The sequence below is a fragment of the Halictus rubicundus genome, chromosome 2 (genome assembly GCF_050948215.1).
Source record: "Halictus rubicundus isolate RS-2024b chromosome 2, iyHalRubi1_principal, whole genome shotgun sequence".
In the NCBI taxonomy this organism is placed as follows: Eukaryota; Metazoa; Arthropoda; class Insecta; order Hymenoptera; family Halictidae; genus Halictus; species Halictus rubicundus.
The window spans coordinates 25705277-25721920 of record NC_135150.1 but is presented as its reverse complement, the minus strand read 5'-3'; the positions used below and the strand labels follow the sequence as shown (position 1 = coordinate 25721920).

At 44.2% G+C, this 16644-nt stretch overlaps 2 protein-coding genes across 3 annotated transcripts in view; one reads left to right on the top strand and one right to left on the bottom strand.

Annotated features, from left to right (window-relative positions):
• Positions 1-16644, top strand: part of LOC143365797 (uncharacterized) — a 91126-nt gene that overhangs the window by 67663 nt on the left and 6819 nt on the right. For both annotated transcript variants that reach the window (XM_076806330.1, XM_076806329.1), the window contains exons 7-8: positions 13921-14126; positions 14738-14937. In XM_076806330.1, the coding sequence (XP_076662445.1) occupies positions 13921-14126; positions 14738-14937 (406 nt within the window). The remainder of the gene's footprint in view (positions 1-13920; positions 14127-14737; positions 14938-16644) is intronic.
• Positions 14963-16550, bottom strand: Pck (Claudin superfamily protein pickel). Its single transcript, XM_076806415.1, has 4 exons — positions 16380-16550; positions 16221-16287; positions 15799-16136; positions 14963-15703 (listed from the first exon to the last, which is right to left on the bottom strand). Exons 1-4 carry the CDS (start codon positions 16414-16416, stop codon positions 15441-15443), a joined length of 705 nt encoding a protein of 234 aa, XP_076662530.1. The 5' UTR covers positions 16417-16550; the 3' UTR covers positions 14963-15440.

Below are 16644 nucleotides of genomic sequence, written 5' to 3'. Positions count from 1 at the left end.
CATCGTCTCGTCCCATATTTTCTCTTAATTTTTTTTTTTTTTTTGCATGATATAGAGCATCCCTTTCCAATAAGATATTAGGACCTTGAATAAGTTCTCGCTGTTTCTTCAAAAATGGCAGTAGCAGTACCCCGTTCGCGGAATTTTGAATGGTAACACACATGCAAGGCAGTAGTGTATCTAACCTTAAATTTCAGTGTATGGTAGTTCACTTTAGTGTAAACAAAGTAATTTTTTCTTAGTTCTGAAAATGTCTACTTTTGTGCCAAATAAAGTGTATTTGCGGGGAATTTTATTGCACTACTTTATTCAAAAGAAATCTGTAGCTGAAGCACATAGAATTCTTGTTGAGACTTATGGTGACAATGCTTTGTCGGATACGACATGCAGAGACTGGTTTCGACGCTTCAAAAATAATGATTTTGAACTTGAGGATAAAGAACGTTTTGGCGCACCGAAAAAATTTGAAGACGAAAAGTTGGAGGAATTACTCGATCAAGACCGATGTCAGACGCTAGCAGAACTTGGAAAAACATTACAAGTAGATGAGTCAACTGTTTCATAACGTTTAAAAGTTTTAGGAATGATCCAGAAGCAAGGACATTGGGTAAAAGCTTTTATTTTGTAAAAGAAACAGCGAGAACTTATTCAAGGTCCTAATACCATATATTTTTTTAGTAATAACTAATAATAATATATTTAAAAAATAATGCTGAATGATACGTGACAGATTTAAAAAATTTTATATGTTTGTCGGAGGAGATCTTTTTTATCTCAAAAGATCCCAGGCTCTAACAAACGGGAATATGTTCGGCACACCTTCCTCTAAATAATCATGAAAGAATTAATTCCCCCCTTGTCCCACTGCTCAAATTATTATTGTTTAAAGCTATTAATGTTGGACGCGGTATCGCATGAATTGATGAAACTCTGCAAGGAGAAGAGTCATCGAACGATGGTAATACAGCCCGAAAGCTTTTCTCCAACGCTAAAATATCAGCCGAAATCACGGGAATTGATATAAAATTAATTAAAAGGTTCCACGTTATACTTCAGGTACTTCCTTTTCAAAACATTTGGAAATTTTTAATAGTATATGTATATTCATTTTTTATTATAGATCATTTCATCGCCCTACACAGTGGACATAGTAAAATTTAAAAAATATGCACAAGATGCGGCAATGCATTATGTAAACAATTATGTATGGTATTACATGCCAGCGTCAATTCATAAAATACTAACACATGGGGCGGAAATGATAAAAAATGCGTTGTTGCCAATAGGGCAACTTTCAGAGGAGGCCCAAGAAACGCGTCATAAAGATTTCAAGCGCATACGATGTAGAAACACGCGAAAAAATTCAAGATTATGCACGAACGAAGACATATTGAATCGATTACTTTTAACATCTGATCCGTATATATCTAGCATTAGAACAAAATCATACAGAGAAAAAGTCAGGCTGTTAGAAGCAGAAGCTTTAGATTTAATAAATATTTAAAATAAAAAGTGTAATGAAAATAATAGTAATAGTAACAACAACAACAATTGTGATACAATTCTTCTTTGGTCTATCCGTAGGTTAACAATTCAACATTATCTGGTTCGGGTTGCACGTTAATATCACATACGGTTTCAAAGTTATACAAAAATGTCACACGATTCTCCAATCTGAACCACTGTGCGGCGGTGGGCAAGTCGAACGAACAAATAAACGACCGAAAAATCCAAATGTTGCACGGAGCACGGTGCAGTTTCGGTAATTATCAGGGGCCATCCGAGGCAATCTTTTACAGCTGCACGAGCAGCCGGGAACGCCGCGTATGTTTCGCGAGAGAATAATACTTGGCACAAAGTTGCCGTTAAAGCCAGACCCCGGCGAGAGATGCTCTCTCGTTGCGGGCTGCAATTTGCTGGTCGTCTGGCCGATAAACCTCCGAATGGGTCTGCGCCGCTTCTAAACGAAGCGGAGAAACTGTTCAAGACGAGGCGAGGTTGCCGCTTCGGAACTAACTGCTTCGATGCATCGAGCCCCGCCGTCTAAATCAGACGATATAAATCAGAAATTTGCTGGAAACATTATACAGTGAATTCTCGTTACGAGTCGGTGCCAACCTCACAATTAGGAGTCACTGAAACTACCCACACCACCGCGGCGAAAGATATTTTCTCAGTCTTCTTGTCACTATCGTTTAGCAGTCATAGGCTTTTATGACTTGTAGACGGATATGACTCTTAGGTTTCCAGCGTGCCTTGTATCTTTCAACCTCAGATTTCGTCTAAGAGTCACCAGAACGGCGCGACTGACTCGAAACGAGAATTTAACGGTTTCCGGTCTCCTGAACAAGTATTCGCCTAATTCGTTTCATCGACGGACCACGAATCACGTTCGGTATCACCTATAGTCTGCTCGAGTTTTATCTCTTTCCCCGATACCGAAAGAATATTCCGTCGATTTACCCTTCCCCGGCCGATTCGCGTTTAAAGGGAAAACCCTTTGCCGACCCCAAACGTCACGGGTCCCTTAAGGGGCGATCGATTCGTTTACGTTCGTTGACGTATACAATTTCAGCCTAAGCTCGAAAGTCGAAGAGCAGAATATCCTTCGCGAAACCCTGACATAAGCCGTGAGCCGTAAGCCCTTCGAGGGTGGAATGGCGCCCACCATCTTTCTTCGGCTCCACTAAAAATACGTTGACGCGACGCGACGCCACGGTCTGCAGGCTGTCGTTTACGTAACCAACAAACTAATATCCGTACCAGCTACCAGAATTGTTGTTGCGCGGGAAACGGTCTCCGCGAGTTATGCATACGTTTTCGGTATCGGGTATTCACGGATTAGTGTTCCTGATTTCTCAACATTTTTCATTTCTCGAGAAATGAGAAATAAGACTATATTTCTCGAGAATTTTTAATAAAATGAAAAAACATTCGGGAAACTTATAATATTTGGAATATCGTTAATAATATTTATCGAAAGGGCAAAAAACTTTAACTCGGTGTTCATTCCTGTTCAATATGTACATAACTTTGATAACAAGGAAAAAATAGACGATAAATGTATAACCGATAAATTCGTTTATTTAAAACCAAACTTTTATAAAGTGAAACATTACGCTTTTCTTTTGAAATGACTTCTTAACACTAGGTTTACGGGGGCACTAAAAGTAACTATTTTACATTGCGTTGTAAAAATAACGAAATTGGGGTTATTCAGATTTTCAGCCATTTTTATTGTAAAATGTGCTCGGAGAAATGAATCTATCGAACAATTCTTCGCAAGTGCGTTCATGCACTCTTAATAATTGTAAATTAAAAAATCTCCAGTCCGTCATTTTGACGGGTCTCGTAAATCTAGTGTTAAGAAACATAATGCGTCTAATGTAGAATCAGACAATCTACTTCTTTTTTTTTTTTGTAACAAAATCTGTAGCCGTAGAAAAATTTCTTTCATTTTGTGTCGATGTTGACTTTATCGTATACAGAACATCCAAAAGTTGCTGAAGATTGGGTGTCCCTTTGGATGTATATTATCTCACATCGACATGCATTCGCAACAATTATTATAAATTTTCACGATTTTTCAGAATTTCTAAATTTCTAGTTCCTCGCGCTGGGGTGCAATTAATTGCAATTGCGCGTCTTTCGAGAAAAAAAGGAAAAATCGATTTAGATTGGTTTGCTTCAGCAGATTCGGATAATCCAATGAACGTGCAGAATGTTCCAATTAATATTGGGTTGTTCGGAAAGTAATTTCGTTTTTTTTTTTTTTTGGTGAAAATTGAAAGACTATTTTCTTATAATGTATAAATATTTAATCATATATTCTCCATTTTGGTGCAATCTCGAAGTACACAATTACCCAATTTTAGCTTTATCACCTTCAACCGGCTTTCCAGAACGTGGTGCATCTTCAACATCAAAATTGTTGCAACGAAATTTTGCAAACCAGTTTTGTCACTGGCGTTCTATCAGTACCATCTTCTCCATGCGCATCAAATAATGTTTTTCTTTCTCGTACAGCATTTTTACCTTTTCAATAGTAAAAAAAGTAAAGTTGCCGAAAATGCTGCTTTCGACTTTTCATATTCGATAGGGCACCGAACTAATGGCATCTATTGACATATATAAACTGTTACAAATTTCTTTTTTGCTGTACCCCTCCACAATGTAAATATTAACCGTAACCTTCTCTTTTACGTTCAATTGTAATCGATGTGGTCGCTAATGACCTAGCTGTTAATGCGACCACTTTAACACTAGGTTTACGGGACCCGTCAAAATGACGGATTCTAATATTATTAATCCACGATTATTGAGATTGTGAAGATCCATCTGCGTGGAATTACTCAACAGACTTATTTCCTTAGGTATGTATTATTTACAAAATGGCTGAAAAACTTGAATAGACACATTCTTCTTATTTTTATAAAGCAATGTAAAATACTCACTTTCAATGCTCCGTAAGCCTAGTGTTAAAATGAACGATATACAATAAATAAAAACCTTGCCGTATCAGCTGTCAAAATGTATAATCACAGCTTTTGTGTGAAGTCGGCTGCGGAAAAATACAATTACGTCCTCCGTTCCGAAAAACGAAATTACTTTCCGAACAACCGTATAGTACCACGATTAGGCGACTGGCATGCGCGCTCGGAAACGTGCGAAAAATGAACACGTGTAACGGGTGCGTATGCACCGTGCTGAATTCTGGAATCCGCACACGTTCGCTCAAGCCTGCGCCGGAAGAAAGAGGGTAAACAGCCCCCGACGAGGGCGGTAGCAAGGGAGGAGAGAGAAACACACACGTATATGGCGAGAGAGAAAGAGAGAGAGAGAGATACAGAGAGAGAGAGAGAGAGAGAGAGAGAGAGAGAGAGAGAGAGAGAGAGAGAGAGAGAGAGAGAGAGAGAGAGAGGAAGGGGTGAGAGAGAGAGATACAAAGAGAGATACAGACAGAGAGAGAGACAGAGACAGAGACAGAGAGAGAGAGAGAGAGAGGGGGGGGAGAGAGATACAAAGAGAGATACAGACAGAGAGAGAGAGAGACAGAGACAGAGAGAGAGAGAGAGAGAGAGAGAGAGAGAGGGGTAGGGGGGAGAGAGAGAGATACAAAGAGAGATACAGACAGAGAGAGAGACAGAGAGAGAGAGAGAGAGAGAGAGAGAGAGAGAGAGAGAGAGAGAGAGAGCCTCGACGTCGATAGATTCGCGAGATCCGAGCCGAAGCGGGAACCCCGCTGCTGCTCCGCGCACACGTTGCAAGTGCTGTTGACTATCTGCAGCGGCAAAGTGCACTCCGGCTGTTCGATGTTGTGCACCGGCGAGTGGTGCATTGTAACGAAACACGGAACCAAATTAAGGGCCCATCGATCGTTTAAGTCCTTCGCGCTGCTTTCGCTCGCGTCCGCCATACGAGGAAAAACGCGCGGCCAGGAACCGGACCGGATTATATACGGTTTATCACTTTTCCTCATTTGTGTCCGATACACCTGGGAAAACATTGGAGCAACGCTCTATACGATTTTGAAAAACGATTCGTTCGCAAGAAGCGTTTCGTTGCTTCGCGTGAAGTGTTTACCCTTACATTGCGAAATGTATATTCTCCCTTTTCCTCATTTCCGTTTCCGTTTCCGTTTCCGACGCGCTACCCTTTCGCGACGCAGACGCCATTCGGTGGATGATTCAAAACCGAAGTTTTCAACTTCGGTCACTCGTGACTGCGGATCTTTACGCAGAATAAAAACTTTGTATATGAACTGCAACAAACTGGAGTGAAATAAAGATTTAACCCTTTGCACTCGAAGCTATTTTAACTCGAAAACGAAACATTTCTTCCGACCTAGAATATTTACCTTCTGTATATTTCTTGTCATGTCATGCATACGAAAATGGCACGATTTACTCGTACAAGAATGAAATGTTTAGTAATTTATTCAATACAAACAAATTTAATAACGTAAAGAATATTTTGAATAATGATACTGATAATTTTTATTGGTGCCTTACAGTCACCATTCGAGTGCTAAGGGTTAATCTATTTTTGATTATGTTAACACGTTCGCGGACGTGAATGCTGTAGCATTCATTTTCATAGTGATGCGAAATGACATGAATGCTGTAGCATTCAAATTTTAAAGCCAATTTTTATTCATTTAATTTGATACAACCTTAAGTTTTTGTAATTAATATACATTTCAGAGTAATGACCAACTGTCATTACTAATGACAGTACTAGTTAACGTACTATTATTGTTTATGTGTAATCAGATTTCGGATAGTACAACTAGTTTCAACAAAAATTGCCTGTCTATGTTTGCAGCTCACTGAAATTTTTTCTGTCCGTGAACGTGTTAAACAGATTGAAAATAATGTAACAGTATATTTAAATTCTTCTAATTTTGTTACTGTTACAGCTACTCGTTTTTGTCGTAAATGCATAAAATCTGCAATCTAATAATGACATGCGAGATTAACACTAGAACTACCGAACCAGTCAAAATGACTGGTGGATGATTTTTTCTTTCACGATTAGTGAAACTATGAAAACGTTTTCACGAGAAATGTTTTAATATATCTCTTCTTTGGAGTACATGTTACCATAAAAATCAAACCTGAGCAAATTCAATCTTGCTGTTATCATAAAGGGATAAGTCTAAGTCACGTTTAGGGCTCGGTAGTTCTAGTTAGTGTTCCTTCTCGAGAATTTCTTGTGAAATTGTATAATTGATTATTTCTCATTTCTCGATAAATTCCAGTATTTCTCGAGAAATTTAAATCTAGGAAAATTCTAACGAATCTCATTTATTTTATAACATATAAATTCTTAAATTCTCTTGAATTCTTATTTAAAACTTTAGAAAAACTGAATACTGAATCGAGTAATGAGTTTCTTGTTGTTATTAAAGAAGAAGTATCTAAAAGAAGAGACAAGATTGTTGTATGCCTCATGAAATATCTGCATAATCCAGAATCTCTGCAAAAAGATTCAGAAGATACATTTTTTGATTTAACATCCAAGGCAGATATGTATAAAATGGCAAAACAAATTCTAAACAGACTTTTTGGAAAATATGACAATGATTCTTATAAAAATAGTGAAAAACTTTCAGATTCTCAGAATGAGGAACTATCACTGGAAAAACAGTTAGAAATTGCAGACAGCCTTCAAGAATTTAGTGTCACGAGTTTAGCGGCAGAAGAAAATAAATTCCGGACTCCAACAAAGGAGTTCCAAATTTCTGAGTCCACTGACAAAAAGACACCCAATCTTCAGCAACTTTTGAATGTCTGTATACGATAAAGCCAACGTCCACACAAAATCAAAGAAATATTTCTACGGCTACAGATTTTGTTACAAAAGAAAAAGAAGTAGATTGTCTGATTCTACATTAGACGCATATTATGCTTCTTAAGAAGTCATTTCAAAACAAAAGCGTAATGTTCCACTTTATAAAAGTTTGGCAAAAGTTTCCCAATATTTTTTTATTTCATTAAAAATTCTCGAGAAATACTTCTTTCTCATTTCTGGAGAAATGAAAAACGTTGAGAAATCAGGAACACTAGTTCCCGTGTTAACGATCAGGAAAAAGACGTACGCGTGTGAAAAACGTATGACGCATACGAGCGTACGAAAAAGAAGCACCTTCGAGAAGATCGAAGTGTGCCCAAGGTTTTCACAGCGTTGTCGATCGCGAAACGATTCGAATATCTGCGAATGTCCTCGTGGAGGAAGACCTCGACGCCGAGAGATCGATCGAGATAGTGATCGGACGATGCGGCGCGACGCGCGACGCGGGGCTTGGGAGGGGTTGTCGAGCTTCCCTCGACCCTAACAGAGTTAGTTTGTTACTCGATGGGGGGAACCTTGTTGGTACGACCCCGGACAGGAATGGAACAACTACGGAACAGACCCGTTTACTTAACCCAGACCCTGCGGACTCGGACCGAGTGTAATCAGCGACAAAAGACTCTCGCGAACTAATCGTTATCGTTACGGGCTTTCACGATGTCTGATCGTTGATCGATCACGAATTTTTCCGGTTGCACTTTAACTCGCGGGTTCGTTCGATTCGCGCAATGCCGATGGAAAAGACCGAAAGAGATCGATTCTCCAGGTTCGTTTTTCCTTTTCTGGTTTTTCTGGGAAAAAAGAACGGCACCGGCGACAAAGGAGGTTGACCTTGTCCGGTGAATTAAACGACACCGCGAATACCTTCGCGGATGCTTTCGCGGAGAGAATAGGGAGAATAGGTCGCGGTCTCTTCTAATTAAATACCTCCGGTAACGCGAGACGAGTGCAGACCGGGAAAGACGAAAACAACCACGGAGACGAGGAAAGAGAGACGCGGAAAGGTTGCGGAACCGCGACAGGATGCATGCAAAATTCCTTCAAGACGACTGTTTCCAAGCTGTTCCCAGACTGTTTGCGAACGAATGTTTGCGTTTCGGCCGAAAACCAATGTCGTCAAATGTATAGAAATGTTTGAAAGATAATCATCGTTGACAAAGCGGAGATCCTATATTTAACCCTTAGCACTCGAACCGCGACTGCAAGGCGCCACTAAAAATTGCTGTGTCGTTATCCAAAATATCTTTTACATTTTTACATTTGTTTGTGTTCAATGAATTACCGAACGCTTCAGTATTGTACAAGTAAATTGCACTATTTTCGTATGTATAACACAAAATATGTATATATATAGAAAGGAAATATTCTAGGTGGAAAGAAATGTTTCGTTTTGGAATTAAAATGGCTTCGAGTGCAAGGGGTTAACACTAGGACTACCGGACCAGTCGAAATGACTGGTTCCTAACTTTTTCTTTCACAATCACTGAAACTGTAAAAATGTTCTCATCGGAAATTTTTTAATGAACCTCTTCATTCAAGCACATATTACGATAAAAGTGGTATGGTACTTTTATCGTATGTGTATTACGATAAAAGTCTGAATAGGCAAAGTCTTGTCACTGTTACAAAACGATATACGTCAGTCGCATTTATTGTACGGTAATTCTAATGTTAAGACAATCGAAAACCGTGGAAGCAGCGATATTTACCGAAAATCTAGAAGACAACAGACAACAGTGGCGCATCTAATAACTCCACTTCGTTTCGCGTTTTTCGAATTGATCGTCGCATCGACCATGCACCGCGAGGCGGAAGATCTTTGTCGTCGAAACGCACCCGATTCATTCATGTTTATCAAAGTTTCGCGAAGAAACGACTCGACGCGTTTGATAGGAGACTCGACTTATTGTTAGTCCAAAGTGCGTGCAACGATCGGACACACTGGGACATTTCGTGAACATGGGAAACCAACGCGAGACGCACCGCGTGTCGTATTAACCCTTTGCACTCCTACGTCAAGTGTGCCTCGACATTAGTTTTTGTCTGAGGAGCTCCATTGTCGAGTTCCACTCGACATTATTTCATGTCCAAACAAATAGATCGTCGGGAGCTGCTGGTAACGAAATTGAAATACAATTCAGAGTGCAAAGGGTTAACTTAATCGCGCAGATTTTGAATTTCCCGACGAACCCGAGTGAAAAAGCGACGGCGAAGACGAAAACCGAAGCGAATCGCGAGGTCGCCCTCGGAAAATCGACCGGGTTCTAAGTGGAAATTACGTTGGAGTTCGCTCGCGCAAAAATCGTAACGGGGAACCGTTGTTTTTCCCTCCTAGCGTTCCCGGAAAAATGAAATGCAGCGCACGGCGCGCCTCGGTCGCATTTAATTAGCTATCGGCGCGAATGTTTGTTACCGTTTCGAGGGGTACTGGCTGACGGAGGGGAAACGACAGACGAACGAACAAAGAGAGAGAGAGAGAGAAAACGAGTGGGTGGAAGGGTGGCGCAGGGCGGCGGGAGGGGTGGACGTTATGCAATCCTCCTCCCGACCTTCCCGAACGAATTTATTGTCGCTTTCCTTCGGCCTCGTTTCTCATCCCGTGGATTTATTTCGCCGTCTTGCTAGCACTGTCACGGCCCCGCCTCGCCTCGTCGACGTCGACATCGACATCGACTTCGACATCGACATCGAGTTCGTCATCGACCTCTAGCCGATATTCGTTGGGAGAGCCTGGTCGGACGCGATCGGGCCCGTAGCCGCGTCACTCGTTCTCATGTTCTCGACGTCGTAAGAACGATCGAACGCCGAGGGAAATCTGGTATCCCCGGAACCTAACCGAACCGACACCGGAGACCACGAAGAAGGCCTCTCCAGCTGAGTTGAAACGAACGATGACGAGGAAACCGACGAAAACTATCCCCTTAGCGAGAAAACAACCCCTCTCCCTCCACCCCCAACCTGCTTCCAGATACAAGAAAAATATTTCGTTAGCGTTGTCAACGGTTGGCGGACGCGCACGTGACACACTCGGCCATCCCATGGAATCCGACGACGCGACGTCGACGTCGACGAGATATCGACGGGATGTCGCGTTGGGGATGTCGAGGACGTCGGCGGCTCGTCGTACTGACCTTTCAGGCGGCGACGCGGGCTCTCTCGAGGTCTCGGTACACCGTCAATCGGGCACGCACATCGTCGCGTACAGCACAAGGTACAATCTCGAGCGGGAACCAGCGCAACTAATAGTCCGTACTCTGAAATAATCTCGAACGAGAGGACAGGCAGGGTCGCGCGATCTTAACGGTGGTCGGTTGGGTCGCTTCTATGACCATTGCCGCGAGCGTCGTCGGAAGGACTGTCCTCTCCTGGCCGTTCATGCCAGCTCTGTTGTTTTCTTCGCCGTTTGCCACGGGTTCTCGCGGCAGGCTCGTTCACCAGCATGATCTCGTCGCTCGATTCGTCGTTCGACGCTCGTTCGTCATGATCGCGTCCGCGGTGAAGAAACTGCCTTGGCTGCTCCTCGGCTCCGGCTTCGGCTTCGACTTGGTGGTGTCGTCGCGACGACACCCGTATCGCATAGCGAACAAACAACACCGCACGTTCACTATTGCAACCGGGATGCCGACCGGAGAGGTTCGATGCGATTCGACTGATTCGTCGGTCCGCTACCGAAGAATCCAGCAGCCGATTCGCGATACTCGGCGGCCGGTTACGCGCGCTACCCAACTACCCGTCTACCCCCGACTACCCGACTACCCGACTAGCCGACTGGCCCGCGGAGGATGCGCTCTCTCGCGCCTACCACTCCGTCGAGAACACGGTAACGCAGCTCTGGCATCGGGAAAAAAGAAAGGGTTGGCGTGGGACGCGCGCGCGCGCGCTCACGCTGTCAGAAGCGAGACCTGGCTGTCAACAGCGCCCGAGGTAGGCAACCGGACTGAGTCGCGCGCTTGCACACTCTGTCGGCGACAGACAGCGCGACCACCGGGCTCCAGCGCGCCGCGCCGCTACGGAGGAACCAGGCACGAAGAGAATGCCAGAGAGAGAGAGGGAGAGAGAGAGAGATGGTTTCGACTGGGTGGTCAGAGCGCAGAGGGTGGAAGACTCTATCCGAGAGAGAACGAACTCTAACCGTGAGGAGATCGCGACTGGAGGGGATGAACGCCGCGAACCAGCCAAGGGGAGGCTTTCCGGGGTGGTTCGCGCGCGCGAAAGAGACTCACCGTGCGGGGAGGGAGGGAGGAAATAACTCGGGAAGTCTGAGAGCGTACGGAGAAAGGGGAAAGGAGAAACCTCGACAGAGGGATCGAAAGAGGAAACGAAGCCAGGAAGCGTCGCCAGAGCGGGGGCAAGCTGGCCGGGAGGATGGACGGGGCGAATTATTAGGGTCTATTCATACTTGCCGGCGGCGAACGTTTAGTATGGATACTGCCACGTTTTTCTAATCCATGAGGCTCGTACACAGGGCCCGCTCTAGGGGGGGGGGACAACCCGGGGCGCCAAAATTTAAGGGCGCCATTTTGGCTTTGGCTGTAAGTGTGAGAAAAATATTGATGTGTTAAATATTCGATCAATAGAACATTTCGGACTACCCTTGCCAGACAATTTTGCTGAAAAAAAAAGAAAAAAGGTCATTTTGTTCAGCGCGGTGCTTAGTGCTTAAAAAGGGGCGGCAATTTGTTTTTTTTTTTTCCCCGGGGCGTCTACAGACCTGAACATTTCGACGAACTTTGCGCCGAACAGCGAACGAAACGCAAAATCGACAGTCGTTTCGGCGAGCCGAACGGCGCGATTCTGCATTTCGGCGCAATGTTCGTCGAAATGTTCAGGTTTGCACGAGCCTATGCGCACCGGACCCCCAGCAAGGCAACTTGAGAGGCGCTCGAGATGCTCGCAACGAAAGCTAAGACCCGCACACAGCGGGGGTTCGCTGCCTAACTCCCGAACAGTTTACTTACAGATAGTTTACCTGAGGAGCTGTAGAGAGCCCCGAGAAACCTTTTTTTTTTTTTCTTTTGTGCCACGCACAGCAGGGAACTGTCAACGCGGTCTCGTTAAGGCCATCTGGTAATGATCAGCCGCTTTTGGCGGAGTCGAGCTCAACGGCGGCCGGTGGGAACAGTCCAATGGCCGGAACGAAGGCATCCGATCTGCCACAGATTATCGGCAACACGGACCTATAGTCCGTGCGTGAAACCATCCGGCCCCGGCAAGTATGAATGGACCCTTAGGGAAGCTCGTTGTTGGATCGGGATGGAAGAGAGAGGGAGATCTGTCGCTTAGAACTGAGAGAGAGAGAGAGAAAGAGAGACGGCGCAGTCGGTTTAGAGGCTCGAGGATGGTAGGAACAGAGTCCGGGTTGGAGAAGCGAGAAAGGAAGAAGAAAAGGAAGGAGAGAAAGAGACCATCGAGGAGCAAGAAGGAATCGTTGAAACGACGACACTTCGAGAAACGGAAACGCACATGCGGAAAGAGAAAGTTGTACGTGACGGGGTAGAACGGGCGAGAAAGCTCATTCGAGACAAGACAAGAACGAAGATCCGAGAGAGCCGAGAGGGGGTGAATGTTACCTTTAGGAGAAGTCACGAGACTCGGCGGGGATCGTTTCACGAAGATAAGATCGTGGGAGGAAAAATGAAAGTACGTTTAAAATCGTCGAGAAACTCGGAGTAGGACGAACGAGGGGTTGCAGGGCGGGGAGAGTATCGTCGTGGGCGAGGGGAGTAACGACGAGGACGAAGAGGAAGAGCGATTCGAGGAAGAAAAATGACACGGAATTGGTTGAAGGGAGCGGGAGCGGTGCGGACGAGGGAAATGAAAAAGCAAGAAACACGGGGGAAGAAAGGGAGTTTGCGCGATAAAGGGGTTGCTCTCCTCTCCCCGCCGCCTCCAACCGAATGGCAGGCTTTTGCTGAATGACTCTGCGAGTAGCTTCGGGGGAAATGTTTCTCTGATAATTGAATCGTTGCCCGTTGGACTGCTTGAAAAATTCACGCTTTCCCCGTGTATTTATTCTCGGCGTTGAACAACGGGAGGGGCGGTCGGTTGAAACGGGGGTTGCCTGGGGTGGGAAATTAATCCTTCGAACGTGATGTCCTCGAGGCGGCACGTGTTACAGATATATACGTAACGGAGAACGAACCACGACCACGACGATTTTATAATTCCTATCCACGGTCGAAAATAATCGAAAACCTTAGGGTTCAAGTTGGACGGCGGGTTATACAACCGGAAATAACCGGTAACGCTGTAACTGCAGCATTGATGTGGAAAAAAGAAAAGAGAATAGACCATGGAAAGGGATGGAGAAGGGGTGGGGACGGAGAGGCAGAGAAGTCTGATCGATTATTATCTTAAAAATAACTAGCCGTTTCCGTGTGGCGCGCGCAAATTTAAAAAGTCCTCTCACCGCGAGCCAGACGTTGAAACGCGAACTATCAATCAATCGAAAATCGCTTACCGTTTCGGGCGAACGCATCGATCGGAAAAACGACAGTGTTGGTCGCGCGTGATTGGAGTGGCGCATCTTTTCCATATCCCCGATCAATAATCGACGTATTCTTTCAGGACGACGGTAGAACGCATGCCGGTAGAAGCCGAGAATGTTGCGGCGGGGTCGGACGAAATATCGCCAACGCCTTGATCAACCTTGGTCTGAACGCCACGCGGTTAATATCCGTCGTTGGCAACGACCAGCCTGGCGAAGCTATAATTAAAAGTCTCGGAGATGGGGGCTGGACCGTCGAACAGTTGTCGAACATGACCACGGCTAGGTATGTGTAGATCTCCCGGCAACAAACCTTCGTTGGCGGTTTACGGTTTAACGATTTACCTGCGATCATACGCCAACCTTAGGTAGCTCATTTCGAATTCTTTCGACAAGATTAGAATACCAATAGGATAAGGATTTCAGGATTTCATCTATCTTACCCTATTTATATAGACGTCGTTAGGATCCCGTATCTAGGACCCAACGGTTACCGCAGAAACGAATGATTCGCAAAGGCACGAGTTATGTCCGCAGCTCTCGAAAAAAACCCGCGGAGATCCACGAATAAACCATTAGAGATTAAAAGAGGCAGTCGGGGTGCTCTGGGGATTCAAGGTTCATTTACGGCTCGAGGTTCAAGAGAAAGGACTCTTCCGCGGTGGTGAGCCCAGGGACAGTAAAAACCCATCGTTGACGTTAATGGCTATTGGCTATTGGCTACCGAGCGACGCGGGATAACCGTTGACCTCGCGGACAACCGCTCGAGACCATTTGTCACCGATTTTCGTTAGCAATACTTTTTCCGTACTCCGAACGAACCAGATGCACCCCCTATCTTTGCCACGAACGCTCTCTTTTGCCGACACATACATTTCTTCAATTTTCTAATTCAAGATGTACCGTGATAATCGACTGCAAAGGCGAGTGCCATTTCGGAATCGGTGAAATGGACATCTTCGCCAGCATCGGTCCCGACGTAGTGAAGAAACATCGTGCGCACGTGGAGAACGCCAGCTTCATCGTTCTCGATGGTAATCTACCGCTGAACACTCTCAAATACATTCTGGATCTAGCCACGGACTCGAAAATTCCAGGTCAGTGATAAGAATTCTTCTTAGTTTTGTTTGTACGAATGTTATTCTCGTCTCTCGTTGACAGTATCTTCTAAATACACGGCAGAGACAATACGATATCCGACGGTCTTGATATGTTAACAAACTCGCAAATGTTGAAGAACTATACGCTGCAGAACGGTTAACAGATAACAGAGATACCTCGCAACGGTGAACGCACAGATTTTTTTCGAAATTCATTCGTCTCTATAACAATGTTGCGCTAAACACTTTTTCATTCTAATTGAATGTACAAAACTATAATATATATAAGTATGTATAAACGGTTTCCTTACTCTAGCTACATAAATCTCTTAAAAAATGGACGGAGTTAAATAGTAAAATACACCCGCGTAATCGATTGGTACGCTAATATCGTGTAAAAGCTCTGAATTCTGAAAGCAGATCTGGTATTGTGGTTCGCTCGAGTTGTGCAAAACTCGTATACGTGTATACTTTATGGGCTCTACGATTCGGAGATTCGATTATATGTATCCACCTCTATGCAACCCTTGATGCGACTGTGTATTAGGTTGCATCTGCATCACCAAATTGCGAGATTGTCTGCGCATACTCTGACCGGCTTTGGCGTCCAGGTACAAGAAAAACGCGGCCAACCAATGAAACATAAAAGAGACGACGGCTAACGCGTACGACCAGGACAAATGATTAAAATTCGGGTACATTAACCAGTCCCTGCGCCAGCATTGTCCACCGAATATCGACACCGCCAGAAACAGTAGAGTACCTGAAACATTCGAGGTTGTCAACATAAGTCTCGTGCCAAACAATTATAATCATAATGCGCTAAACATGAAGTTTAGTCGAAAGTGGGATATTTACCTGCACCCGCGCAGCACAAAAAAGCAGATGCGGAGAGCACCCATTCGTTATTCAATACGAACTTCAATGGCCAACGCACTAATATTAACGCGATCATAACTTGCGCAGAGAACGAAAGTAAAAGGGCAACGGTGACAAATGTTTGCACTACCAAAAGCCACACTGGCAGTAGCCACTCTCGGATTACATAATATTCCTCCGAGAAAATGTGGTGGCATCCGTCAAACTGTTTGTCGAATTGATAGTACGGATATCGGAATTCTTTGAAGCAATATTCCCATAATCCCATGTGCTTGAAACTGCTGAACGTTTCTCGATACGATTCGATCCAGTAGGGACTGAAAGCAATTCGGTTAAGTATTTATAACGATTGGACAAGCAATTCGATACATAAATGATTTCCATTTCGAAAAGACGATTACCTTGTAAATGCCATTACCAATAATAGACCAGCGATATACGTGACCAGTCCACCAAATACTACCGCGTCTAAAATAACATACGCAACAGTTAGTTGAGGTTAAGGATGCTTCCTTTTAAACAAAACGGCTATTAAAAATGAACGACTCAATGCTGCTTACTTGACGCGCGGTGATATTCTTGTTTATCGACAGACATTGTCGATTATTCGAGTTTGTTGGTAGAACAATTCGGAACTGACCAGAGTTAACAAACTCTTTGTTTATAAACTTACGGGAGAACTAAGTTCGACCTGACCACACTGCCACACCTCTTGCCATTGCACTGTTGCCAACCAAAAAAATTAATGGAGGTCGATAAAGCGACTGCCTGTAGCCTGTAGGTTTTCATCTGACAAGCATAATCCGGGAGCTATGAAATTGTTTC